At 44.8% G+C, this 26,918-nt stretch overlaps 2 protein-coding genes across 2 annotated transcripts in view; one reads left to right on the forward strand and one right to left on the reverse strand.

The window, feature by feature from the left end:
• The first annotated feature begins 6,382 nt into the window (after nt 1-6,382).
• On the forward strand, nt 6,383-14,707 carry GTPBP2 (GTP binding protein 2). The gene is made up of 12 exons (XM_079780379.1): nt 6,383-6,585; nt 8,564-8,590; nt 8,880-9,064; nt 9,443-9,551; nt 9,746-9,943; nt 10,243-10,417; nt 10,583-10,802; nt 11,195-11,330; nt 11,456-11,514; nt 12,157-12,328; nt 12,958-13,122; nt 13,346-14,707. Exons 1-12 carry the CDS (start codon nt 6,400-6,402, stop codon nt 13,520-13,522), a joined length of 1,809 nt encoding a protein of 602 aa, XP_079636505.1. The 5' UTR covers nt 6,383-6,399; the 3' UTR covers nt 13,523-14,707.
• Nucleotides 14,708-15,654: 947 nt separating this feature from the next.
• POLH (DNA polymerase eta) overlaps nt 15,655-26,918 on the reverse strand; it is a 29,076-nt gene continuing 17,812 nt past the window's right edge. Inside the window, exons 7-11 of the mRNA XM_079780378.1 lie at nt 26,249-26,368; nt 25,504-25,627; nt 24,765-24,830; nt 20,367-20,536; nt 15,655-19,073 (exon numbers count right to left, since the gene is read on the reverse strand). Coding sequence (XP_079636504.1) covers nt 18,179-19,073; nt 20,367-20,536; nt 24,765-24,830; nt 25,504-25,627; nt 26,249-26,368 — 1,375 coding nt within the window. The 3' untranslated portion in view covers nt 15,655-18,178. The remainder of the gene's footprint in view (nt 19,074-20,366; nt 20,537-24,764; nt 24,831-25,503; nt 25,628-26,248; nt 26,369-26,918) is intronic.

The following is a 26,918-nucleotide window of genomic DNA, read 5'->3' on the forward strand; positions in this document are numbered from 1 at the left end:
TCAAAACAGCCTGGTACTGGTACAAGAACAAGCATATAGATCAATGGAACAGAACAGAGACCCCAGAAATCGACCCAAGCTATTATGTTTAATTAATTTTTGACAAAGGAGGCATAGCAGTCTCTTCAATAAACAGTGTTGGGAAAATTAGACAGATACATGCAAAAAATGAAACTAGACCACCAACTTACACTATACACAAGAATAAATTCAAAATGGATAAAAGACTTAACCTTTTGCACTCGGATGTCGAGATTAAAATTACTCTTTGAATGTATCAATAATTTGAAATATAAAAAAATCCAAATAAATAAGTTTGTATGAAAAGAAACTCTAGTTTTTTATTCTACTGCCGTGCTTTGTAAAATCTGGGGTATTTAAAAAATTAAATCCTGAGTAGAATAAAGGAATCGAGAAAAAGCAAGCAAGTGCAAAGGGTTAAATGTAAGTCAGAAAACAATAAAAATCCTAGATGAAACCATAGGCAGCAAAATCTCAAACATCTCTCATAGCAATATGTTTATGGATACATCTCCTAGGGCAAAGGAAACTAAGGAGAAACACATGGGACTACATCAATATTAAAAAGCTTCTACACAGCAAGAGAAGCCATCAACAAAACAAAGATAACCCACTGTATGGTAGAATATATTTGACAATGATACATCTGATAAGGAGTTAATATAAAGATATATATATAAAGAACTTATACAACTTAACAAAAGGAAGGCAAGCAATCAAATTTAAAAATGGACAAAGGGCCAAAACCGGTTTGGCTCAGTGGATAGAGCGTTGGCCTGCGGACTGAAAGGTCCCAGGTTCGGTTCTGGTCAAGGGCATGAACCTTGGTTGCGGGCACATCCCCAGTAGTGGGTGTGCAAGAGGCAGCTGATCGATGTTTCTAACTCTCTATCTCTCTCCCTTCCTCTCTGTAAAAACTCAATAAAATATATATTTTTTTAAAAATGGACAAAGGACTTAAATAGACACTTCTCCAAAGTGGACATACAGATGGCCAAGAGGCATGAAAAAATGCTTAAAGTCATTGATCATCAGAGAGATGCAAATTAAAATGACAATGAGGTATAACCTCACACCTGTCAGAATAGCTACCATCAACAAATGACAATTGCTGGCGAGGATGCGGAGAAAAGGGAACCCTAGTACACTGCTGGTGGGAATGCCAATGGTGCAGCCATTATGGAAAACGGTATGAAGTTTCCTCAAAAAATTAAATACGGAACTGCCATTTGACCCAGTGACCCCACTTCTAGTAATATATCCTAAGAAACCTGAAACACCAATCAGAAAGAATGCATGCACCCCTATGTTCATAGCAGCACAGTTTACAATAGCTAATATCTGGAAACAGCCCAAGTGCCCATCAATAGATGAGTAGAGCCCTAACCGGTTTGGCTTAGTGCAGTGATTGGCAAACTCATTAGTCAACAGAGCCAAATATCAACAGTACAACGATTGAAATTTCTTTTGAGAGCCAAATTTTTTAAACTTAAACTTCTTCTAACGCCACTTCTTCAAAATAGACCTGCCCAGGCCATGGTATTTTGTGGAAGAGCCACACTCAAGGGGCCAAAGAGCCGCATGTGGCTCACGAACCGCAGTACACTGACCACGGGCTTAGTGGATAGAGCGTCAGCCTGCGGACTGAAAGGCCCCAGGTTCGATTCCGGTCAAGGGCATGTACCTTGGTTCTGGGCACATCCCCAGTAGGAGGTGTGCAGGAGGCAGCTGATCGATGTTTCTAACTCTCTATCCCTCTCCCTTCCTCTCTGTAAAAAATCAATAAAATATATATTTTTTAAAACAGACGAATGGATAAAAAACGTTGTGGCACATTTATACCATGGAATACTATGCAGCAGTAAAAAAGTAGAATCTCTTACCATTGAGACAGCCTGGAAGGACCTAGAGAGTACTAGTATTATGCTAAGTGAGGACCTAGAGAGTACTAGTATTATGCTAAGTGAAATAAGTGAGTCAGAGAAAGACAAGTATCACATGATTGCACTCATATGTGGAATCTAAGTAACAAAATAAACTGATGAACAGAGTGGATCCAGAGGCATGGAAGCATGAAACAGAGTGTGGAATCTCGGAGACAAGGTGGGTGGGGGGTGATCAACCAAAGAACTTGTAACCATATATGCATAACCCATGGACACAGACAATATGGTGGTAAAGGCCTGGGGTGGGCAGCAAGGGAAGGATGGAGGGGGCAATGGGGGGGGAGGGGGACATATGTAACACTTTCAACAGCAAAGATTAAAAATAAATACAAGATAAAACTCATCATGATCTCGACATCTTGAGTTTATAGTCAGCAGACTTGGTTGCAGAGAATAATCCAAGGAAAGTGTTCATAAAGATTCTGCAAATGATACTTTATCTTCTTTACTGGATTAATGATTTTGATTTTTGGATTTGCTGTGGCAAGTTTCTCCCTGGGTTATAAACTGTTTCCCTTTGCAATGATAATGATGGATATTGCCACTGTTTTTCTTATCATTCTTATTTTGGTAAATGTTGATGTACGCCGAAAGTCGGAGGAATTCACCACTCCTCAACTAGAAGAATCATGGAAGTACAGAATTGAGCACAATGAAATTTAGGCATTAGCAACCGAGAAACCAACAGTCAGCATCTGCCTATAATCTTATCTGAAACCTGGTTATCTCTAGGCCTTCAGAACTTTGTAAAGTTTCTTGAGTATTTCACTTACAAAATAAACACTAGTTTAAAAAAATGTTAATCGCTTAAAAAATAAAATACTATAGCCCAGCCGGCATGGCTCAGTGATTGAGCATCAACCTATGAACCAGGAAATCACAGTTCGATTCCCAGTCAAGGCACATGCACAGGTTGTCAGCTTAATTCCCAGTATGGGGCATGCAGGAGGCAGCCAATCAATGATTCTCTCTCATCATTGATGTTTCTATCTCTCTCCATCTCCCTCTCTGAAATCAATAAAAATACTTTTTTAAAAAACATACTATAAAAGTACAATGATTAAAATACTGTGGTATTGGCTCAGGAATAAGCAAACAAATAATAAAACAGAAGAGAGTCCATAAACAGATCCATGTATATATAAATCTTAGTATATTATGAGGGTGACTTTTCAAAGCAAATAACTTGAGCCCTGGCCGGTTTGACTCAGTGGATAGAGCAACGACCCAAGGGCTGAAGGGCCCCAGGTTCAGTTCCGGTCAAGAGCACAGACCTCCTCTGTTGCAGTCTCAATCCCTGGCCCTTGTCAGGGACTGTGTGGGAGGCAACTAATCAATATGTCTCTCTCACATGGATGTTTCTTTCTTTCTGTCTCTCCCCCTCCATTCCATTCTCTCTAAAAAAATCAATGGAAAAAATATCCTCGGGTAAGGATTAACAACAACAACAACAAAAAGCAAATAACTTGAAAAAATTCCTATCCAATTAGAGGGAGGAATAGCAAATTAGTTCCTACCGCACATCCTACATAAAGATAAATTCCAAAAAATTAAAATCTTATGTAAAAGTACTATACACAGAATAAATGACTAATTACATCCCAGGAAAAAGTGTGTGTGTGTGTGTGTGTGTGTGTGTGTGTGTGTGTACATATATATCCCAGTCAACCACATCATAAGCATCTCACAAGTAACTCCTCCAGGAAACTAAACACATAAGACCTTCCTTCTCCCAGGACCCTGATCCCCTCCTAGACAGACATCTGTATTCAGCCTACTTCTCCGCCAGCCTTCACTCCTATCTGTGGTAAGCCAGATTGTTCAAGAATGGGATATTGCCCTAGCCGGTTTGGCTCAGTGGATAGAGTGTCAGCCTGTGGACTTGAAGGGTCCTGGGTCCGATTCCGGTCAAGGGCATGTACCTCGGTTGCAGGCTCCAGGGCCAGTGCAGGAGGCAACCAATCAATATTTCTCTCACATCAATATTTCTGTCTTTCCCTCTCTCTTCCACTCTCTCTAAAAATCAATGGAGCCCTAGCTGGTTTGGCTCAATGGATAGAGCGTCAGCCTGCGGACTGAAGGGTCCCAGGTTTGATTCCGGTCATTGATTGGCTGCCTCCTGCCCGCCCCCACTGGGGACCAAGCCTGCAACCCAGGCATGTGCCCTTGGCCAGAATCAAACCTGGTACCCTTCAGTCCGCAGGCTGACCCTCTATCCATTGAGCCAAACCAGCTAGGGCTCCATTGATTTTTAGAGAGTGGAAGAGAGAGGGAAAGACAGAGAGAAATATCGATGTGAGAGATACATTGATTGGTTGCCTCCTGCACTGGCCCTGGAGCCTGCAACCGAGGTACATGCCCTTGACCGGAATCGAACCCAGGACCCTTCAGTCCACAGGCCAAAGCTCCATCCACTGAGCCAAACCGGCTAGGGCCAATAATATATATTTTTTAAAATCAATGGAAAATACCCCCGGGTGAGGATTAAAAAAAATGGTATTGAAAAACAAACATAAATAATAAAATAAATTTTTAAAAAGAATGGGATATCAAAATTAGTTATCCTTTCCCAACTCTCAAAAGTTCTCCACTTAGGAGACCAGGGTGTTGGGATGGATAAAGTGAAACTGTGTTGAAGTAGTTGAAAGATCCACGAAGATGAGAAGACAAGTGTTATCAGCAAGTGTAGCAGGCCCTGGTTATCATGAGAGCCCAGAGCTGCTCCTGGTGAGAAAATTGGGATGGTCTTAGCTCTCCCTTCCAATCCCCATCCTTCTTGAGATCTGTCACTGAGTTTTTGGGTCTCAGCCTCTATGTAGCAGTTTCTCTGGCTAAGGTTGACTTCTGCAGCATAAACTTCCTTTAGCTGAACAGGGTTGGGAAGAGAGAAGTCAAATGTGCTTTCAACCACTGAAGACCACATAAATTGGCTGGGTCCTCTAAGGTCTTTTGCAGATTTTGGCCCGTCAGCTCCCACTGTTTGGGGGAGTTATGCCAGGTGGGCAGCAACTCTGATTAGTAATCTGCCACCCTCCTTGTCGTCTTGGGGGGAAGCCATGGATTCGACCACGTCTGAACCCCTAAAAGGATCACCAGAGGTAAGCCACTGTTGCTGCTTCTAATTTTCCGAGTTAACCTGAGGTCTGGAGGGATGGGCTGTTTTATTTCTTGGCTGAGTGTGAGCGTCTCGCTGTTTGTGAAGAGAGGGGAAGTGGACACACAATGAATGGTGAGTCATGAGAGAGCCAGGGGCTCGGAATTGAACCCTGGCGTCCTGACTCCCAACCCAACAACACTAATTGCTTCTCCACTCTGCCTTTCTAGTGTCTTGTACACTGGTTTATGTCGCTAAATGTTTACTCTTTGCTGGCTGCCAGAGCTCTAAAGAGCAAGAGGGATGACTTGGCAAGGAAGTCAAAAGTCAGCAATCCTCTGGGGCCCTTGGCCAAGTTTCTATTCTCGGCCACTTCCCCGCCCTCCATGTGGTGGAGGTAACCCGAGCCCGCCCCAAGTAGGGGCGAGGCCCCTCCTATAGCCCTGAATGTTTTTAAACTAAACTCGGTTCTCCCCGATTGGTTCTGCTTCAAAACAAGAAGGAGGGGCAATACTCGCTGCGGGCCTCCTTGTAAACCCTCAGGCAGCAAGGCTGGTTTATGGGTTCGGGCCTCCTGTTGGGGCTACCGCGGTGTCTTGGGCTGCTAAAACCAGCCCCCGGAGGGTGCCAGCCTGGTAATAAAGCAGTGACTGCTGTGTAAAGGCGGCATAATCATCGTAACAATAACAGCCATAATTAGGCTAACCATCATCCGCCTCCGCCCTGGCATTCGCCCTGACTCACCCCGACGGCACGACGGCCATCGGGGAAGAGGGAAGAAACTGAGGCGGGGGAGGAGCCTGCAGGCTGGAGGGACCAGTGGCTGTGCATTTGCAACGCTCCAGGTCTCAAACCTGTTGCCTGGGATCGCGCTAAGGGGCCACACCCAGGAGTGCCCTCCAAGCTGGATTCTGAAGTAAGCCCTCCGGTGACCCCCACCCCACACCCACCCCAAGGCCTTATTAGATAAAGACCCGTTCAGAGCGCGGAGACTGGGAACCAGACTACAGCTCCCTTAGACCTTTGCGCGCAAAGGCGCGCTCCTGGTCTACGCCCCGAAGCCACCTGCGGCCCCCTGCGCCGCGATGCTTCCTGTGAGTTGTAGGACGGCAGCGACCTCTTCGGAGGAAGCTCTCAGGCTTGAGGACTCTATATCCCGTGGTGCACCGCGGCTGTTTCTGACGCGCCTAGAGCCGGAGACGGGTGGGGGCGTGGCCTGGGCAGGGCCCCACCCCGCTCTCCGCTGGCTGGCCCGACGCGGCGGTGGCAGTAGGGGCGGCGGCGGCGGCGGTAGTGGCGGGGGGGAGGGGCCGGGCGGGGGGCTGGCGGCGGCGGCGGATGGACTCGCGGGTATCGGAGCTGTTCGGCGGCTGCTGCCGGCCCGGAGGGGGCCCGGCCATGGGCGGAACCCTCAAGGCTAGGGGGGCCGGGGGCAGCAGCGGCTGCGGGGGCCCGAAGGGGAAGAAGAAGAACGGAAAGAACAGAGGGAGCAAAGCCAACAACCCCCCGTATCTGCCCCCCGAGGTGAGCACCTGAGCAGTGGCGGGTTGAGAAGAAACCACTTCTTCCGGTCCCGGGACTCTGGGAAGGCGGGACGGAGAGACTTGCTACCCCTTTCCGGTGTCAGGACCCCTGGGGAGAGTAGAACCCCTCCTTCCGGTCCCAGGACCCCTGGAAGGAGGGATAGAGAGACTGGCCCTCTCCTCCGGGATCTGGACCCCAGAGAGGAAGAGAGGAGAGGAGGATCCCCCTATTCTGATCTAGATAATGCCAGGAGGAAAAGTTGGGAAGGGAGATCCCACTCCCATCCCCTTGGGATGATCAGAAAGGAATGCCCAGGTTCATCCCTTGCTGCACTGAGAGCAGAGAGACTACATCCTGGGATGAAGAGGCAGAGTTTTCTGCACTTGTTCCATGGGGAGGAGGGGAGTACCCGGGAAAAGAGCAGTATGTTCTGTACTTATCCCTGAGTACACACACACACACCCCAGAACAGTCGGGTAATCCTGCCCTTTGCCTGTCCTAGGAGGATGTGAGGACCGCCTCCACATACCTACTTCATCTACCCCTTAAGGCAGAGAATAATGCTACTTTGTCCATCTTAGGAGAGGAGGACCCAGAGGAAGAGCCTAACCCAGTGGTTATCCAACTTTAGCATGTATCAGAATCATCTGATTGCTGCCCCACCCCTAGAATTCCTGACTCAGTAGGTCAGAGGTGGGCCTGATAATCTGCATTTACAAGTTCCTGGGTGGTTCTAATGCAGCTGGTCCTGGGACCACACTTTGGATCATCCTTGTACCACTTTTCTGAAGCCATTCATTCTAATTTTTCATCTCCATCAAAATGATAAAAAGGAAGGTCTTTGTTGATGAGTAAAGCTCTCCCTTATATTCCATGAAGTAGAGATTATAGGTGAAGACCTATTAGAGCCTGGAGTCAGAGGGTCTTGAAGAGATGGAATGATGACAGAAAGGGAGAAAGAAAAATGGCCAGGGACGAGGAGCGCAGAAATGCAGGACAGGCAGAACAAACAAATCTCATATCCTTTTGCACCTGTGAGGGGAAGGCTCGGGCAATAGGATACTTCTGTTGGGTCACGTAATATAGGGGAGAGGTGGAGGAGACTGGAGTGGACTCAGTATTCTACCTCAGCTTAGACAGAAGAAATAGGGCAGGTGTGGGGAATGTCCAGCTCACCGGCCGTATAAGGCCAGAGAAATCATTTGGTCTGGTCCTGCCAAGGCATTAGGGGTAAATTAATTGTTTGACCAAATATAGCAGGGTCAAATTTTTTAATTGATAATTTTGTATGGCCCTCGAAGAATGTTATAAATATCCAAATGACCCTTGGCAGAAAAAAGGTTCCCCACCCCTGGGTTAGGGGATAGGAGCCACAGTGAGTCTGTCCCCTTAATTATAGTTTCTGAGTTTCTTCTCTTCACCTCAGCCCCAACTTTGGAGCCCTATCCCTCTCTTATTTCAGCTCCTCTCTCATTGGGCTTGTAATGACCAGTGCTGAGTTCACTCATTGGCCCTGATCCAGAACCTCTTGCATTCTCTTACTCTTGATGACATCAGCTGAGAAGGGTGGGAAGGAAGGAAATGGTGTCTCCCAGACCAGTGGCAAATAATGGCCTCAACAGCCCAGACACAGAGGAGACATAGATTTCTGGGGACGGCAGTTTGAGGGCCTGAAGAGAAGGAAGGAGTGATCTTGCATCTAGGAATTACATGCTGCCAGTGACCAAAGAAAGGAGGGACTCAGGGTTCTGTTCCTGGCTTAGATGGGTGTTCTTAGAGGCCTTTCCTTGAGAGAAGGCACGTTGGGGCTGGGTAGAGGGCTTGTCTGCCAATGACCTTTGGCAGGCACCTGCTTCAGCAGGTGCCACTGTGGCTTCCTGCTCTCTCAAGTTAGCTGTTGCCTGGGCCCCATCAGGAATCGGGGAAGTAGGGGTTGGGTCTGGACCGTATTTGGTAACTGCTCCCTTTTTCTTTTCAGGCTGAAGATGGAAACATCGAATATAAAGTGAGTCTTAGGCTGGGGAGGTGCAGGTTGTCCTTGCTGGCATGGGATGGCGATTTCTCTTGAGATCCTTCCAATTTCATGAACTATAGTAATTTAGGATGTGGTTCAGGGTAAGGGCTCTGTACCTCATTTTATTGGGGGGACTCACTGTTAGAGGGGAGGTCAGGCATGAGGGGGGTTAAGCGGGAAGGGAAGGTCCTTGTCCTTACAGCAGGACAGGTGGTGAGCATGTGGGTTTAGGAGGACCATCTCTGATTTCACCTTCTCATGATCCCTCACCTGCCCTAAGCTGAAGCTGGTGAATCCATCCCAGTACCGCTTTGAGCACCTGGTGACACAGATGAAGTGGCGGCTCCAGGAGGGCCGTGGTGAGGCAGTCTACCAGATTGGGGTGGAGGACAATGGGCTGCTGGTGGGGCTGGCTGAGGAGGAGATGCGGGCCTCCCTCAAGACCCTGCACCGGATGGCAGAGAAGTATGCTTCCCCTCCCCCCTCAGTTCCCTCTTCCCTAACTCTGGGGAGAACCCAAATGCATCCAGTGACCTAGAGCCTTAGGGCGAAGAAGATACTTTCCTTCTGCTGCCTTCTCTTGACAAAGGGATGAAGTGGGGAGGGCTAGTTCTGAGCTCCTCCACATTTGAACCTAGGCTTTTTTGCTTTTTGACTTAAGACTTGTTTGTTTGTTTAAAGGGATCTGTGGATATGGGATAAATTGGAGGGTGGTAGGAGAGAAAGTAACGCGTTGGGAGCTCTTTGGGACGTGTGGGAAGGCCATTGGTCCAGAGCCAGGATGGAAGGCTGGAGGTGGGGGAGTACAAGCGAGATGTGGCAGCTGTGGCCTTGCTGTGATAGGGTTGGGGCAGACATCACTGTTCTCCGGGAGCGAGAAGTGGATTATGATAGCGACGTGCCCCGAAAGATCACGGAGGTGCTGGTACGAAAGGTCCCTGACAACCAGCAGGTGAGCACACTTTTCCCCGCCTTTCTTACCCATGCTCCCCGAGGACCCTGTGGCGGCAGGCTCTCTCCTCGCCTGTGACCCTGGGGGTATCCAGTTCATCATTTGGTTCCCAGGGAGCAGCGCTGCCCTTGACCCAACCTTCAGTAGAGAGAGAGAAGGGATTGGAGCCCTTACCGCTGACAATTCATCCACAGTTTCTGGACCTTCGTGTGGCTGTCCTGGGGAATGTGGACTCGGGGAAGTCAACTCTGCTTGGAGTCCTGACCCAAGGAGAGCTGGACAATGGCCGGGGCCGGGCTCGGCTCAACCTGTTCCGCCACCTGCATGAGATTCAGTCTGGCCGGACCTCCAGCATCAGCTTCGAGATCCTGGGCTTTAACAGCAAGGGAGAGGTGCATGCAATCAACGGGACCCAGTGGGGCCAGACTATGAGGATGGGATAGTAGTGGTGAGGGACAGGGTGTGAGGGCAGTGTGTGGACACTTTTGGGAGTAGAGTAGATGAAGGCCCTGAGGGCAGTGCACAAGTTCTGTCCTCCTTAGAAAACAAATGGGGAATCAACTGAATTAAATCATAAATGGGGCTCAGGGTTAAGAGGCAGGGTCACCCAGGGACTGGTTTAGGTCCTGGCAACTCTGAAAGGGTTGGGGAGGCTGGCAGGGGGCACTGAGCGCCCTGGGCTCTGGGCCAGGTGGTGAATTACAGTGACTCACGGACGGCAGAAGAGATCTGTGAGAGCAGCTCCAAGATGATCACCTTCATCGACCTGGCTGGCCACCACAAGTACCTACACACCACCATCTTTGGCCTCACCTCTTACTGCCCTGACTGTGCCCTGCTCCTCGTTAGTGCTAACACTGGGATTGGTACGAGGCATTGGGGCAGGGATGTGGCTGGAAGGGGGTGCTGCCTTTCTCCTACCCTGGGTCTCCTCCAACCTGGGAGCCAGATGAACTTTTCTCTTGTTTCCTCTCCTCCCTCCCACATCCTCACTCGTCTCTCCTGATTCCTGCCTCCCTTCTCCGAGGCAGCCGGCACAACACGGGAACATCTGGGGCTGGCCCTGGCCCTGAAAGTGCCCTTCTTCGTCGTGGTCAGCAAGGTGGACCTGTGTGCCAAGACCACAGTGGAGAGGACGGTACGCCAGCTAGAGCGGGTTCTGAAGCAGCCCGGCTGCCACAAAGTCCCCATGCTGGTCGTCTCTGAGGATGATGCCGTCACTGCTGCCCAGCAGTTTGCCCAGTCACCCAAGTAAGCCTTCCTCACTCCAGAGCCCTGATTCACGGGGAAGGCTGCCACGGGGCCTGGGAACATGGAGTCCCACCCCAGGACCAAGCCAGCCTGGCTCAGTTCTATGGTTTGCAGGTTGGGATTGTGGGAGGGTGTCTTTGCTAAAGGGCTGACCCTTTCCCCAAGCCAGCCTGGGGCCCTGGAGACGAAGTGCTGTGACAGGCATTCACCAACCCCCTGGGCTCTGGATAGGTCCTTGGCTGGTTCACAGAGAGAGGGCCTGAAGCTCCTGTGAAGCTTATCAGGAGGGGCCTGGCCACCCTGATAACAGCTCACCTTTCCATGTATGGGCTCTAGCCTCTGCTTCCTGTTACAACTTTCCTCATCTGTCTATCTCATGTCTCTCTCTACAGCGTCACCCCTATCTTCACCCTGTCCAGTGTGTCTGGAGAGAGTTTGGACCTGCTCAAAGTCTTTCTGAATATCCTGCCACCGCTCACCAACAGCAAAGAGCAGGAGGAACTCATGCAGCAGCTGACAGAGTTTCAGGTAAATGTCCACCCAAACAGGGAGTGAGCCGGGGAACTAGGAAGGACTAATTCTGGCTAAGCCCCGAGTCTGCTTAGAGATTTTGCACCTGCACAGGCCATTGATAGAATTTTCTTTGGCTTCAGGTGGATGAAATCTACACAGTACCAGAGGTGGGGACAGTTGTTGGAGGGACACTTTCCAGGTGAATTTCCTTGCTTGCTGCCCACCCCACTCAGCCCTCACATACCCAGACACTAGAAGACATCATGGTCCAGAGGAGACCCTGGAATTGAACAGAACTTAGCTAAAAGATGTGCTTGTCTTCAGATTAGGCTTTCACCGTCAGAAGAGCTGGAGAAAGCTAGTCTAGTGGCTTGTGAGGGAAGAAACAGTATTGCTGCTTTACTGGGCATCTCCAGGCCCCTGAGGGAGAAGGGTGGGTCTTAGACTCCAGGAAGAAAACTAGAGTGTGTTCAGCTGACCTCATTTTCAAGTAGGGAAATGAGAGGGCCCTTAAGACTTTCCAAAGCAGAGGATGAAACCCAAGGGGCTGTCTTGCTCTTACAGGCAGGGATGAGATGTTCAGTATCAAACCAGCAGGTACCACTGCCAGTCATCACTGCCTTTCCTGGTATTACCCTTCAGAATCTGAACTCTGAACTGGGACAAGCAGCCATTTCCTCTATCTCTAAGTTAGAATTTTTCCCTAAGTCAGAATCTAGGGTCTCCTTTCCCCTCCTGAGGGACTCACCTTAGAGGGGAAAGAATGCTCTGGGTGACCCCAGCAGAGAAGTAAATAAGGGAGCCTGGGCTGACGCTGTGCCATCCGCCCTCTGGGCTGCAGTGGGATTTGCCGTGAGGGCGACCAGCTGGTGGTGGGCCCCACGGACGACGGCTGCTTCCTGGAGCTGAGAGTATGCAGCATCCAGCGCAACCGCTCTGCCTGTCGTGTACTGCGAGCTGGTCAGGCTGCTACACTGGCCCTCGGAGACTTTGACCGTGCGCTCCTTCGAAAGGTGAGGTGGGAGGGTGGGTTGAGAGGGGACACAAGAGAAGCACCTGTGTAAGGGGAACTCAAAGAGAACATGGTCTGTACCCCAGGAAGCTAGTTACACAGACTGTCTGTGTTTGAAAAAAGTTAGAATACTCATAAAGCACAGATCACTAATTATGAATCACTGTGGACCAACCCAAGTGTCCAGGACCCTAGAAATACAAATCATTAGAAGGGTTAGAGGACCTGGGAGGTAGGTAAGGAGGGTTCCTCCTAAGAGGAGAGCTTTGGGAATTGCCTTCTGAGGTCTTGTGTTTGCTAATGTATTTTTTTTTTAATATATATATTTTTAATATATTTTATTGATTTTTTACAGAGAGGAAGAGAGAGGGATAGAGAGTTAGAAACATCGATGAGAGAGAAACATCGATCAGCTGCCTCTTGCACAACCCCTACTGGGGACGTGCCCGCAACCAAGGTACATGCCCTTGACCGGAATCGAACCTGGGACCTTTCAGTCCGCAGGCCAACGCTCTATCCACTGAGCCAAACCGGTTTCTGAGGTCTTGTGTTTAAAGTCCTAGAGGAAGAGGAAACTTAGGAGCTGTAAGGGTGAGAGACTAACGTGAGGTCTGGGGCTGTGCTCCCCAGGGCATGGTGATGGTGAGCCCCGAGATGAATCCCACCATCTGCTCAGTGTTCGAGGCAGAAATAGTCCTACTGTTCCATGCCACCACATTCCGGCGAGGCTTCCAAGTTACAGTACACGTGGGCAATGTCCGCCAGACGGCAGTGGTGGAAAAGATCCATGCCAAGGTGAGACGGATCCAGCTATGCACGTTTTTCCAGGGAAAAGTCAATTCTCCTTCCAGAAAGGCCTGGCCCCAGACTCTTAGAGAACTCCCTGGTCCCACAAAAGGGACAAAGACCCATTCAGAGTGGGTACAAACCTGATAGGCCCCGGAGGGTGGAGAACCCAGGCTGGTAGAGAATGGGACCCGAGGCATTATCAGGGCCAGTGACCACATATCTGCTGCAGGACAAGCTGCGGACAGGGGAGAAGGCAGTGGTACGTTTCCGCTTCCTGAAACACCCAGAGTACCTGAAGGTGGGCGCCAAGCTGCTGTTCCGGGAGGGTGTCACCAAGGGCATCGGCCATGTCACTGATGTGCAAGCCATTGCAGCAGGAGAAGCCCAGGCCAACGTGGGCTTCTGAACTCCAAGCAGGCACAGCTCTATTGCTGTCCCTACAATATATGATGCCTCTGGCCATGCTGCCCCCTGTTGGCGGCTCTGTGTGTTAATAGGCTAGGGAGAGGGGTGCTCCCTGCCACCATGCTGGAAAGGTGCCAAGCTTGGTGTGGCCAGGGAGGGAAAGCCCTGAGGGAGAAGACAGGAGAATTCAGGGCAGTGCTCAGCAGCTGTGTGTCCATCTTGTTGACTCATCCACACTGGAAACCCCATGACCTGTCTACGGAGGGAGTTGACCGCTGCCAACTCGGCCCCACTGTCAGGACTGGGCATGATTCACCGGTGTGGTCCCTGCACTTCAGGAATTGTCACAACTGGGAGTGTTCCTCGAAAGCACTCCTTTTTCTATACCTCTTTTGAAGACCATGTAAGTTGCCCATCTCTACCTGACTGTGGACAGAAGACATCTACTCAGGCTCCTGGCCATCTGGTGGCCTAGGGTCTGAAGAAATGGCACAGGGACAGTGAATGGCAATGTTCCCATCCTGTGCTGAGACATGCAGCCTATTCCTCAGCTTTACGGCCCTTCCCTTCTTCACTCAAGGGCCATTTCCCCCGTTTCTCCTCTCATAGGCCCCACAGGTGCTATTTGTTGAGCTGGCCCAGGCGTGGGGCTGCCAAGCTAAGGCTTGGCATACTGAAGGTCAGCTGCATGTCATTAGTTTTGTCCCCTCTTCTGCAGTGATCTGTTGGTTTTAATTTTTTTTTCAATTGGTCTTAGAAAGAGGGAGAGAGAGAGAAACATTGATTTGTTGTTTCACTTATATATGCATTTATTTATGTGCCCTGACAGGGCATCAAACCAGAAACCTTGGCATATCAGGACAATGCTCTAACCAACTGAGCTATCCGGCCAGGAGTGATCTGTTGGTTTTAATGCTGGATCAAGCAGCATGTTTTACTTTCCCACACTGACCCACAGCTCCCATTCCATTACCTCCACCCTGCTTCCCGCTCCTACATAAGTCCTCTTGTTTGAGTAATTTGCAGTGACCATCCCTTTCCCTCTGTTGCTGGGAACCTGGAGAAAAGGGAAAGTTGTTGCCATATTTCCTACTCTTTAGGACATGGACTCCCTCCTTTTCCTTTGTTAGTGTCCTGGGTTCCCATGGACTCAGGGATTTGTTGGTTGAGGTTTCTTTGCGTGTATATATATATGTACATACATATATATATTTAAATACACATACATATATATATATATATTGTACAGAATAAAAATGTTTTATTGAACACACTGTGCTTATTAAACATAGGTTCAACTTCCAGAACTAGATTCCTCTCTCGGATTAGAGACAAGTGAAACCCTAACACTGCTGAACCCTGAATGGGGAAAGAACTCATCTACCAGTAATACCGCATTCACCATTCTTCCTTTCCTCTCTCCCACTTGCGATCAGTGTTCCAGTATTGTGATCAAGTATTCTGAGCTGTTTTGCATAGTTCTTTGAGTGAGCAGAATAGAAAGCGAAACTGCTCTTTTGAGCTGAGATAGGTAACCACCTCATACTTGAAGAATTGGCCACTTGCTAATGGTAAGGAACTCACTACTGTGTCAGAGATTTGGGGATTAGTATGCCAGCTACTAATGAAGAGTAGAATTTGGAGACATGGTAATCTGGTCCTCATGCTTTACCTATTAATGCAAAATAGCCTGAAGTGAGGTTTATGTAGCCTAAACTGGCTCCTTGGAGCTTTGAGGGCCACCTTGCCAAACTTTAGTCCCTTCCTGTTTCTGTGTTCAAAGTACCTGATTATCACAGTCTACAGGTAGAGAAATAGGGCTCAGCATTAAAATCAACTACAAAACGAAGGAACTGCATTTTGAGCAATGAACTTTGAAAAAGAAATTTAATGACAAATGTGGCCTGAGGTCCCCAGGGGCATTCTGCCTCCAGGGTATTAAAGTGATAGCTTCCCTACCTCTCAAGCTCAGCTGCTTTTTTTTGCTCACTGGTTTCACTTGTTCTTTCACTTGAAGAAGCCTACCATTGAAGACCTTCCCCTGTGTTGGGAACTAAGAGAAGGTTTACTTCCATCTGTACAATAGCTGCGCTATAAGTAAAGGTTATATTTAGCACACACAAAAAATGTTTTTGGGAGACAACAAAATTATGCTCATGGACCACCAGTGGTCCGTGAACCACCGGTTGGTGACCGATGCTAACCAACTGAGCTACCCAGCCAGGGAAAAACCCTGCATGGGTTTAATACCACTGTGGACAAGTAGGAGCACATGTCTCAGGTGTCTTCAGAGAGTTCTTAGCAAAGAGTTCTCTCACCCAAACCAAAACTCTCAAATAGTCCTCACAAATTCTCAATATTTATAGTCTAAACTAGAGGTCCGGTGCATGAAATTTGTGCATGGGTAGGGTCCTTAAGCCGGGTCGGCAATCAGGGCCAATGTGTGGGGTGATCGAGGGGGTCCCCTACTGGCACCCACCTTGGCTGGCCTGAGGCCTGCAGGCTGGGGCAGCTCCTGCGTTGAGCGTCTGCCCCCTGGTGGTCAGTGTGCATCATAGTGACCAGTCATTCTGCCGTTCGGTAGATTTGCATATTAGGCTTTTATTATATAGGATGTCCCCTTACCATTGTTACTTCTCCACATGTTCCTATTGGTAAGCCCCCAGAAGAACCCCCCAGCAGGGCTTCTGACTGCTTTTAAACAACAGATGCAGAATGATCACATCCTGGCATAATTCATTCTAATATCAAAGCAACTTTTTAAAATGTCATAAACAACTGAATTAAAACAATTTCACTTAGGTCATAAGTGGACTTGAAGTATTAAACTAATCACCTGTTACACAAATCACCTGTTAAAGAACAAAAATGCTTTTTTTTTTTATTAATATATTTTTTTAACTTTTCCTGGATTAAGAAAGGAAATTTTGGAAAATCATCTCAGTACTTAATGAGACATCTTTAGGAACTAGTAAGCCACTCTACTATGTCAATGGAACATGTAGGAGGATAAAATGGTACATAAAGCAGCTCTCTGCCCTCCCTCCCCCCAGTAGTATGTATATTTTTATTGTTCCAGTTCTAGTAACTATCTAAAATTTTTTACTATGTTTCATTTAGTGAATATCAAGCATCTATTATGTGCAAGACACTGAAGAATTCTTACCTCCAAGTAACTGCAGATCTAGTAGGAAAAGGACCATGTACACAATGAATACTGTCTTTTGTTAGATATTTAACTGCAATAAAAAAAGGAAACTATTTTTGGAGGAAGAAATTTTCTGTTAGACCTAGTGGTTTTCAAATATTTTCCCCCATCTTCAAAGAAAATACAGATCCCCAGTTTATAAGTAAGATTAAAAAGCAGTTGGTTTGAGTATATGTGTGGGAGGGGGAATATGTACACCATTCTCCCTACTTCACTACCCCCACCACCAAACTCAATTCTTCAGTTTTTTAAATATTTTTTATTGTTGATAGTATTACAGATATCTCCCATTCCCCCGCCCCTTTCCATCTTCTCTCCCAGCCCCGCCTCCCCCCAATGTCTTCACTACCTTTCATCTTCAGTTTTATTCAAGGTAAACCATATCAGAAAAGCTGACTTTCCACATATAAGAACAGAGCTAAGAATACAGTACTATAAACATGGACAAGTGCAAAAAAGCTACAATAATTGAAAACCCTTAAGCTAAATAAGTCACTTAGCAAAGAGATGAACACACCAGTGACCCTGAAGGCCCAAGTACTTACCCCTTAAATTTGTACTTTAGAATTTAAGAAAATGCTCTCTACAAACCTGGCTGGCTGCTGGTATCTTCTAGATCAGTGCTTCTCAAACTTTAAGATACAGCCTGAGGAACCTTGCTAATATACAGATTCTGATTCAGTTGGGGTGGGGTGAGACAGATGATTTTAACAAGTCCCCTGATGAAGCTGCTGCTGCTACTGCTCAAAATCACAGAGTAGCAAAGGTCTAGAGATGATCTAGCTCTGATCATGACTTATCCAGTCTAAACAGAATTCCTGAAGTGGTGCAGTAATAATCTCATACATTAGAACATGATGCAAGAGGTAGAAGAGCCAGTGGCTAAAACTGTTTATCATACAGTTTGCTTGTATGAAATTCAGTATTTATTGAGTAACCCCTGTCACAGATAGGGGGAAATTTTTTTTAATTTTTTTTTTTTTACTCAGTTCCTTTTCTGTGCTATAGTACTTTAATAAATTGTTCTTAATCTTCAGTAACCTGTAAAGCATTATCTTTATTTTTCTCATTATCTCAAAGATGAGGAAAAGTGAGGAAAGTGACTTGCTCAAGGCCATATACTTCAGGAGGTAGAACCAGGTTTGGAACCAGATCTTTTAGCCTCCAAGGTCCACACACTTTTAACTATATGACTGCCTCCTTAAACACTTAACAATTAAAAACTCAAAGCAGTTGTATCTCTGGAAGATGAATTTTTACATCTCTATCAGCAATGAAATTAGGATTCATGCCCATGAAGAGATGGGAGCCTTAACTCAGCATTTAAGTGCATTATTTTTCTTACAAAAATTTCTATAAAGTTATGAATTTCATTGAAAAGTGAACATATTTCCATTTCCCAGGTTATAAATAAAATATTAAAACCTTATAGCAAGCCTGAGGGCAGCACTAGTGTGTTAATGGCTTAAAAAATGATTCCAATGTCTGCATGCCCTCAGGCTTAGGGCGTTTATTACTGGAGGCCAAAGGACTCTTGGGATTTCTTTTACCTTGAGGAGAGCTGGCAGGAACAACCTGGGGGTTTGAGGAGTGGGGCTGCAAAAAGGATTTCTGCAACTCCAGTGCAAAATGATAGTCCATATGTTCCGGCATCTCCCACGCAGGTACCAGAGAACCACACTTCTCACAGGACACTTGATCCTCAGTAGCCAGAAGACTCGGGATAGTGGTTGTTTTCTGAGCCACCTCCAGAGCAGACTGGGGAGTTGAAGAAGCAAGCCTACTGGGGCTGTTCTGGGCCAAATCCATCTCTGCAGGAGTTGCTTTACAGGATTCTAGCTTCAAAACCTCTTCACAGACAGGGGCAGAATCTGGACATTCTGTTGGAAAATTGTCTGTTAACTTTTTAGGACTAGGCTCTGGATTTTGTGGAGGGAAGGAAATGGAAGGATTATTCAGCTGTTTCTGCTTCAGAAGCAGACTTTTCTGCTTAAAGAAGGGCTCGATTCCTGTCGTACGGCTGGTCTGGAAAGGTAATGAGAGCTTGAGTGGTGAATTGCTCTTGGGGGCCTGGGTAGCGGCAGTGAGAGACGAAAGTGAAGCTTCTTTGACTTTCTGCTTTTCTGCAGCTTTTTGGAAAAAGGATTCCAAAGGATTGGTTGCTTTCTTAGTGGCTGTCACCAAAGGGCCACTTCCCTGGGTCTTACTTTCTGGACTGGTAATTGGTGCCTTTGGCAGAGGACTTGAGTCGTTACTCAAGAAGGCGGTGATGTCTGTGCAAGATGAAGGGGCAGAGGTGGAGAATTTGGTAGCACAAAGGAAAAGCATTGTGAGGGGAGGGGACCTGTATGGAAAGTAAAAAAACAAGATTTGAATTAGAAATGATGGGATTCTGATTCTGCCACAAGAGGAAATCATTACTGCATTGATTCTCAAACTTTAGGGTGTATCAGATGAATGTAGATTCCATAGACCTGGGATAGACAGAGAATTTGCCTTTCTAACAAGTTTCTAGATGATGCTGATGTTGCTGGTCTAGGACCACATCTTGAGAATGGCTGACTTGGTGAACCAAGTCACACATGTGTAAGTTGGATCCCCTGACAGCTACGTATTACTGTTTTCATATGATACTGCTGCAGAGCTACTGTAATTCAAGGGTAGGGCCAGAAACTTTACTCAGGGTAACAAAGAGCTTCAGAAAATTTAGACTAAAAAAACTTTTTTTAAAAACCTCTCACCCATTCTGTTTTTAAAAGGACACCACCTGACACTAATGCTGACAGGCTTTCTTTCTTTATATTTCTCTTATATTTTTATTGATTGCAGAGAGGAAGGGAGAGGGAGAGAGAGATAGAAACATCAGTGATGAGAGAGAATCATTCATCAGCTGCCTCCTGCATGCACCCTACTGGGGATTGAGCCCATAAGCCGGGCATGCCCTAACCGGGACTGGGAATCAAACAGTGACCTCCTGGTTCATAAGTTGACTCTCAACCACAGAGCCCACCAGCCAGACTGGAATACTTTTTAAAAAATGTAACAGGCTGTTAAATAGTTAAAGGATTCCAACATTGAAAATAGTATCTAGACAGTAAATGAACACACTCCAATCATATATTTGGTTATTTTTCATGACTAACTAAAGTTTATTTAACATGATATTTGGTATTATACCATGGAGCTTGTAACTGAGTTGGGATGCTAGATCGAGATTATCAATGAGGATGGTTTAGTTTCACTATCAAGAAAGATGCTTTTAAGATAGAAAAATCAAGTAGAGAAAGAAGTTCCCAAGTGTGCTGTGTTCTTGAAACTTTAATTCTGTACTCCCAAGTGCAATTGGTCATTCCCCCTGACTATTGCAAACTGATACAGGTAAGGATAGTATTGATTCACTCTGCCTCTCAAACCTACCCCTGGGAATTGGATTGCACCAAATGTAGGCAAAGAAGTTGCAGCTGAGCTGTCTTTTTGTTGGTGCTTCTCTCCTTTGTGCATGACTATTGCTCTCTGTAATAGGTCCTGCTAGCCAGAGTAACAACTACCCCAGCTGGAAAGTTTATATTACCCACTAATTTTAGAGCAAGACAGGGTACAAGTCTCTTCTGAAAAGATGAGCTAGAAAGAAACTCACCATTCGGTCTGGATTCCTGAAGTATTACAGTTCCTGATGGCAGCAAATGCATCATGGCTCATCTTGTGAGCATCATAGCGGGTAAGGGCACAGCAGCGGCGCAGACTGCTGAGACGTTTGTCTCCTTGTACACGAATGCTCACAACCAACTGGGTGGCAACCCTGTCATTCTGTGGGTGTAAAAGGATTGAGACCAGAACTAAAGTTACCATGAGCATCTGGATTCTGTATACTGAACTGTGTGACAGAACATTAAAAGAACCAGGGTGACAGAATGGTTTGGAAATAGTCAAGTTTAATTTAAAATTTTAAAAAATTGTGCTATTTTGATGTATAATAAGAAATTAAAGAAAATACAATTTGGATGATTATTAGGATATCTAGGAAATTTTGACAGGTGATGCAAAGAGGAGAGAATAAATAAAATGGACTCTCCTGAATGTTCTTTTTTGGGTGTCTATGCAGGAAGATTATAACAAATACCTGTAGTACTATATTCTATTTTGTGGCTGAAGGAAGAACTCTTATAAGTAATTGTCTGAATGGAAGATCCAAGCTAGGATGTCAAGATTGAGTAGTAGATTTGTTCTTTAATCTGCTATGATGCTTAACCTTTTGCACTCGGATGTCGAGTGTGACTCGACACGGTTAGCATTAGAATAAAGGAATCGAGAAAAAAGCAAGTGAGTGCAAAGGGTTAATAAGAGTAGAAGTTTTCACCAGCACCTCCTTCTTATAGCCCATCACTAGAAGATACAGTGTAGTGAGCCTGCCTCTAGAAAGCAAGATCATTGGTTCACTTTTCTAGTGAAGGCTAAGCATCTGAATACTCCTGATGCAAAGCAAACTAAGAAACAAAGGTCAAGAGGCAGACATATAAGAAGGTAAAAGTCTATTTTTGGCACCCCCTCAAAATCAAAAGATGTTACTGAGAAGGAATACCCCTAAGGCAAACAAGCCAAGAGTAGCAACTATTTTAGGGGTAAAAATAGAATTTTGTGTTTTTGTATACTTTGAAATACAATTCCTACAGATGTGTATATCTTGAGAGAATACACATGGGCAATTACAAAAGGAGTCTGTTGACTAAACCACGCAAGTATAACTGAATGCCTACTTCATATAGGCAGAGATAAAGGATAGAACAAAAGTCCAGGCCCTCATAGATTTTTTTTCTTAGAGAAAGAGAGAAAGAGAGAGAGAGATAGAAACATTGATGATGATGAGAGAGAAACATCAACATCGATCAGCTGCCTCATGTATGTCCCCCACTGGGAATTGAGCCCACAACCCGAGCATGTGCCCTGACTAGGAACTGAACTGGTGACCTTCTGTTGCATAGGTTGACACTCAAGCACTGAGCCACACCAGCTGGGCAACCCTCATGGATTTTATCTTATAGTAGGAGCTACAAATACTAAACAAGTAGACCTGTAATAAAAGTGACTACAAAGTGCTATCAAAAAAAGCAGAGTAAAGCAGAAGAGTGCTGGAGGCTGCTAATGTAAGAGGGTAGCTGGAGAAGGCCTCTTTGAGAAGGTGAAATTTAAGCAGAGACCTAAATAAACTGTGGAAGCAAATTTTAAGAATATAAGCAAAGATTCTCCAGGCTGAAGAAACAGCAAGTACAAAAGTGCTAAGGTGAGAATTTGCTTGTTGTGTTAAACAAAAGGGAAGGAAGCCAGTGGAGCGGACACTAGAGCAGAGTGGGTAAGGGGGAAAGGATAGGAGATGAGTTAGAGACGTAAAAGTGTGAAGGGAAACCACTAGAATATTTTATTTTATTTTTAAAATATATTTTTATTGATTTCATAGAGGGAGAGAGAGATAGAAACATCAATGATGAGAGAGAATAATTGATCAGCTGCCTTCTGCACACCCCTCACTGGGGATCAAGTCCGCAACCCAGGCATGTGCCCTTGACCAGAATCGAACCCAGGACCCTTCAGTCTGCAGGCTGACCCTCTATCCACTAAGCCAAACCAGCTAGGGCTAGAATATTTTAAAGTAAAGTGATACGATCTTCTATGTCCAGAATTATTTTTGGGATAAAGTCCTTGTAAGCTTAAAGACATTAATTTACAGGGATCCTTATTGCGTTGCACTGCAAAGTGGGAAGAAAGTCCCAGAGGCTTATAGAGATGAGAATGGGGCGACACCTAGTGGGCAAAGTCAAATAGGCTCACAACACTACTGGGATCATAACCCTCTTTGTTACCAGCAAAGAACAAACATTCCCCACCATTCAGCTAAAAGGGGGCACACAGGTAGTTTTGGATAGTTTCTGACAGTATACAGTTGACTTGTAGGGCTCCCAGATGTTTCAAAAGGGAAAGGCCCATCAAACAACACCATCAGGAAAATGAAACGAATACCCAGAGAATGGGAGAGAAAAATTTATATAAAAAGTTATATATCTGATGAGATTTATACCCAGAATATAAGAAGAACTCCTAAAACGCGATAGATAACCCATTTTAAAAAATGGGTAAAGGCTCTCACCAGACATTTCTCCCCAAAGGATAAGAAAATGGACAATAAGGTTTTCAAGTGAAAACCACAAACTTTATATCCACTAGCAGAGCTAAAAAAGATAAAAAGACAATAACAAGGATATAGAGAAATTAGGACTCTTTTACATTGCTGGGGGTGTAAAAGAGTGCAGCAACAGCTTCAAAATGCTAAGCAGAGTTACCATGTGACCCAGGAATTCTAGGTATTATATAGGAGCAAGAGAAATGAAAACCAGATGTCTATACAAAAATCTGTAAATAAATGCTCATAGCAACACTATTATAATAGCCAAAAAGTGGAAACAACTCAAAATCCATTCACTGATGGATAGGTAAACAAAATGTAATATCTATACAATAGAATGTTCAGTTATAAAAAGGAATAAAATACTATTTTAACTTAAAGATTTCAAACCACTCACACAAAGTCACATACTATATTATTCCATTTATATGAAATGACCAGAATAGTAAGTCTATAGAGACAGAAACTTAGTGATTGCCTAGGGCTAGGGGAGTAACTGCTAATAGGTATAGGATTTCTTTTTTGGATGATGAAAATGTTCTTGAATTGATTGTGGAATAGTCAAACAACTGGAAAATACTAAAACCAATGAACTGTATACTGTAAATGGGTGAATTTTTTTAAACAAATAAATTTTATGGTATGTAAAATATATATCAATAAAGCTGGGTTTGGTTTTTTTAGGATAGTAGATAAAGAAAGGAATCATCAGATGTCAGGTCTTTGACAATACTCTGTCTCTAAAACGGTGGGTATTTTTTAATCCTCACCCGAGGAATGAGTATATTATTCCCATTGATTTTTAGATATAGTGGAAGGGAGGGGTGTGGGAAAAGAGAGAGATGAGAGAGAGAGAGAGAGAGAGAGAGAGAGAGAGAGAGAGAGAGAGAGAGAGAGAGAGAGAGAGAACATCAACCTGAAAGAGACACATTGATTAGTTGCCTCCTGCTTGAGCCCCAACCAGGTGGCCAGGGATTAAACCTACAACTGAGGTATATGCCCTTGACTGGGAATCGAATTCAAGACCCTTAAGTCTATGGGCTGATGCTCTAACCACTGACTCAAACCGGCCAAGGCTAAAACTGTTTTTATTGATTTTAAAGAGGAAGGGAGAGAGAGAAATATTGATCTGTTGCCTCCCATACACATCCCGGCCAGAGACTGAACCTGAAACCTAGGTATGTGCCCTGAACAGAAATTGAACCCGCAACCTTTTGGTGTTCATGACGACACTCCAAACAACTGAATCACCCAGCCAGGGCAATTGTCAGTACTTCTTTGTCAGTGCTTCTTTGTAAATTATTGGACTATGTTTAAGTCCAATAATTTACAGCCCAATCTCTAAATGTCCTGCTTAATGGCTCTGTACTCTGATGAAGATCCACTGTATATTCAGGGCTGAGGAAGTAGTTAAAGAAAGAAATAAACAAAGCCCTGGTCGGGTAGCTCAGTTGGTTAGAGCATCATCCCGATATACAGCAAAGTTACAGGTTCACTCCCCAGTCAGGGCACATACATGAAACAACCAATGAATACATAAATAAGAGGAACAACAAATCAGTATTTCTCTCTCCCCCCTCCTCTCTAAAAATCAATAAATAAATTTTTTGAAAGTTAACAAAAAAGGATATACACAAAAAAGTAGAGGCAAATGGTAATGAGGGAGACAGGAATATCAGGTCTTATGTTTACAGATCCAGGCTTTCGAAGATCATGTTGAGTTTTATGGAAGCAGGTAAAAGATTTCTTAAAAGTTCTTAGCTGTTATCTTTTTGTATCTTTGTTTCTACTCCATAAGATATTTAAACTGGTATATTAAATCCCAAAGCTCACCCCAGGAATAAAGAAAAAAAATCTTACATCATTTCGGTCCTTTGTTAGTCTCTCCTCTAGTTCCTGGGCTAATTGCAAAAGCCACCATTGTACCTAAAAAAAGTGTTGATATTTTAATCTTTCATTTTGAAATTGTAGTTTATTATAGAACTAGATGGTAGATTTGTTAAGCTCTCACCCAAACGGAAGTGTACAAGAAAGTTTTCCCTATAACCAAGGGACCAACAGGTCATAGAAATTTTCAGTACTCTGACCTGCCCTAGCTCTAATTTTTCATTTTCTTTTCCTGCTGGCATGCCATCAGGTGAATTTCAGGCATGTTCCAGCTCTGAGAAGAAAGAGGGGGGGAAAAAAAGACAAACTTAAGGCACAATATCATGGGCCTCCCAAGTTTTCACCTACTATTTTATTTCTTTTCAGGAGGAAAACAATGAAAAAATAACAAATCAAATTAAAACTAGTCAATTTTCAACACACACAAAAGAACTCTATTTACTTCATACTTTACAGCATAAAGTTTCCATCTAACTTGTTAAACCTTGGGCAGTACCCAAACCTCACCCCCGTGAAAGAGGCAATGTTCTGCCAAGAATGCCAGCCTAAAAAGGGGTTGCTGTCATGAGCAGCACACGTTGGGCAGCTTGATTGCTCTACATGTGGAACTGACACCAAGATTTTGGGAGCATAATGTGTTGGTAGATGGGCAGCTGGTGATCGTTGGTTCTGGCACCAACAAAGGAAAAAAAAAAAAAAAAAGCCTGCCTACCTGTTCCCGAGTAGCCAGAGCCGTCTTTCCTGGGAAGTTCTTGCTGCAGCCAATGGTTTTGGGTAGTTGCCTGGGTTTAACCGGATCATGTTCGATCCCACGACACATGGCATATAGCCAAGATCTAATAAAACCAGCCAAAAAGTTCAAGGTGAAAACAAATGATTATTCTTATTAAAACAAAACAAAATACCTATATTATACTATCCTTTTATCACCTTCATGAAAAGGGAAACGTTTGTCCAAAATTAAGTATACTTTACCTCTGACAGAATCCCTGCCCTTTCCAATGAATTCCAGTGCAATATATTGCCAAAGAGAGGAATGTTGGTTACGCTTTTCAAAACCAAGCCATTATTTGTATTTTTGGAAAAGTGCCAAGCAAGCCACTGATTTATATCCCCAAGTTTTTTGGTACTTACTAAGCCTAAATACAAGGATTTTAAGTGAATATCAGCATCTTAGCATACAAAGATGATGTACTTGTATATATCTAAGCTTCAAAGTAACAGTTCCTATCAACCTATTTAGGTACATGAAAAAACTACTCTGGACTGACAGGCCATAGTTATCTAATTTTTTTTCATAGCTATCTAATATTTTAAAGCAAAATGACCAATAAAATTACCTCAGGGAGCAAATGCTAACCTAAAGATAGGCCTAGACTTTACTAAATTCTTTGGTCTATATTTCAATTTAGTATTCCCATAAGAGTTATGATTGAAAAGTATTAGGAATCACTTACCCATTCTTCTCTCCAAAATGACTCTGGAGCTGGGATTCAGTGAACTGGGTCAGTTCACCCATGTATTCTATCCCCAGGATTTCAATGACAGAGGCCCCGAGTTTCCCTCCAAGACTACGACTAACAAAAAAGACAAAGAATTCACAGGTCACATCCTAAATATCTATTTAGCAGCAAAGACATTTTGCTTGTGTAAGGAGCTCCCCAGAAGATTCAGGAAAAATGAGAGCACATACAGGTCCTGTAGAATATTGATATCTAGTATAAGACTAGATGATTCTGGGAATTCAGATACTCTGGGAGTTAGGACCTGGGAAGATTAACAATAGCAAAAATAAAAGGTTAAAGTCAATAATTCATCATTAATTCAATCATATAGAAAACTTTCAATTATATAGAATCTATTATCCCATTTTGGGATTAAAATTAACCTAAAGATAGGCCTAGACTTTACTAAATGCAGCCCCCAAACAAATCCATAAGCTAAAAGCTTTTATACTTAAGAATAAAGTGAAAAATCATCAGCCTGACCTTAGAGGCTTCCTATAATCTGTATTCAACTGATCTTTTCAGTCCTGTTTCCATCACTTCTCCTCCTTAATATGGTCCAGCTAAACTAGTTTATGTCCCAGTTCACTAAAAATACCTCATACTTTTCCCTCTTTGTGTT

This window comes from Cnephaeus nilssonii, assembly GCF_951640355.1.
Source record: "Cnephaeus nilssonii genome assembly, chromosome: 9".
NCBI classification, from domain to species: domain Eukaryota; kingdom Metazoa; phylum Chordata; class Mammalia; order Chiroptera; family Vespertilionidae; genus Cnephaeus; species Cnephaeus nilssonii.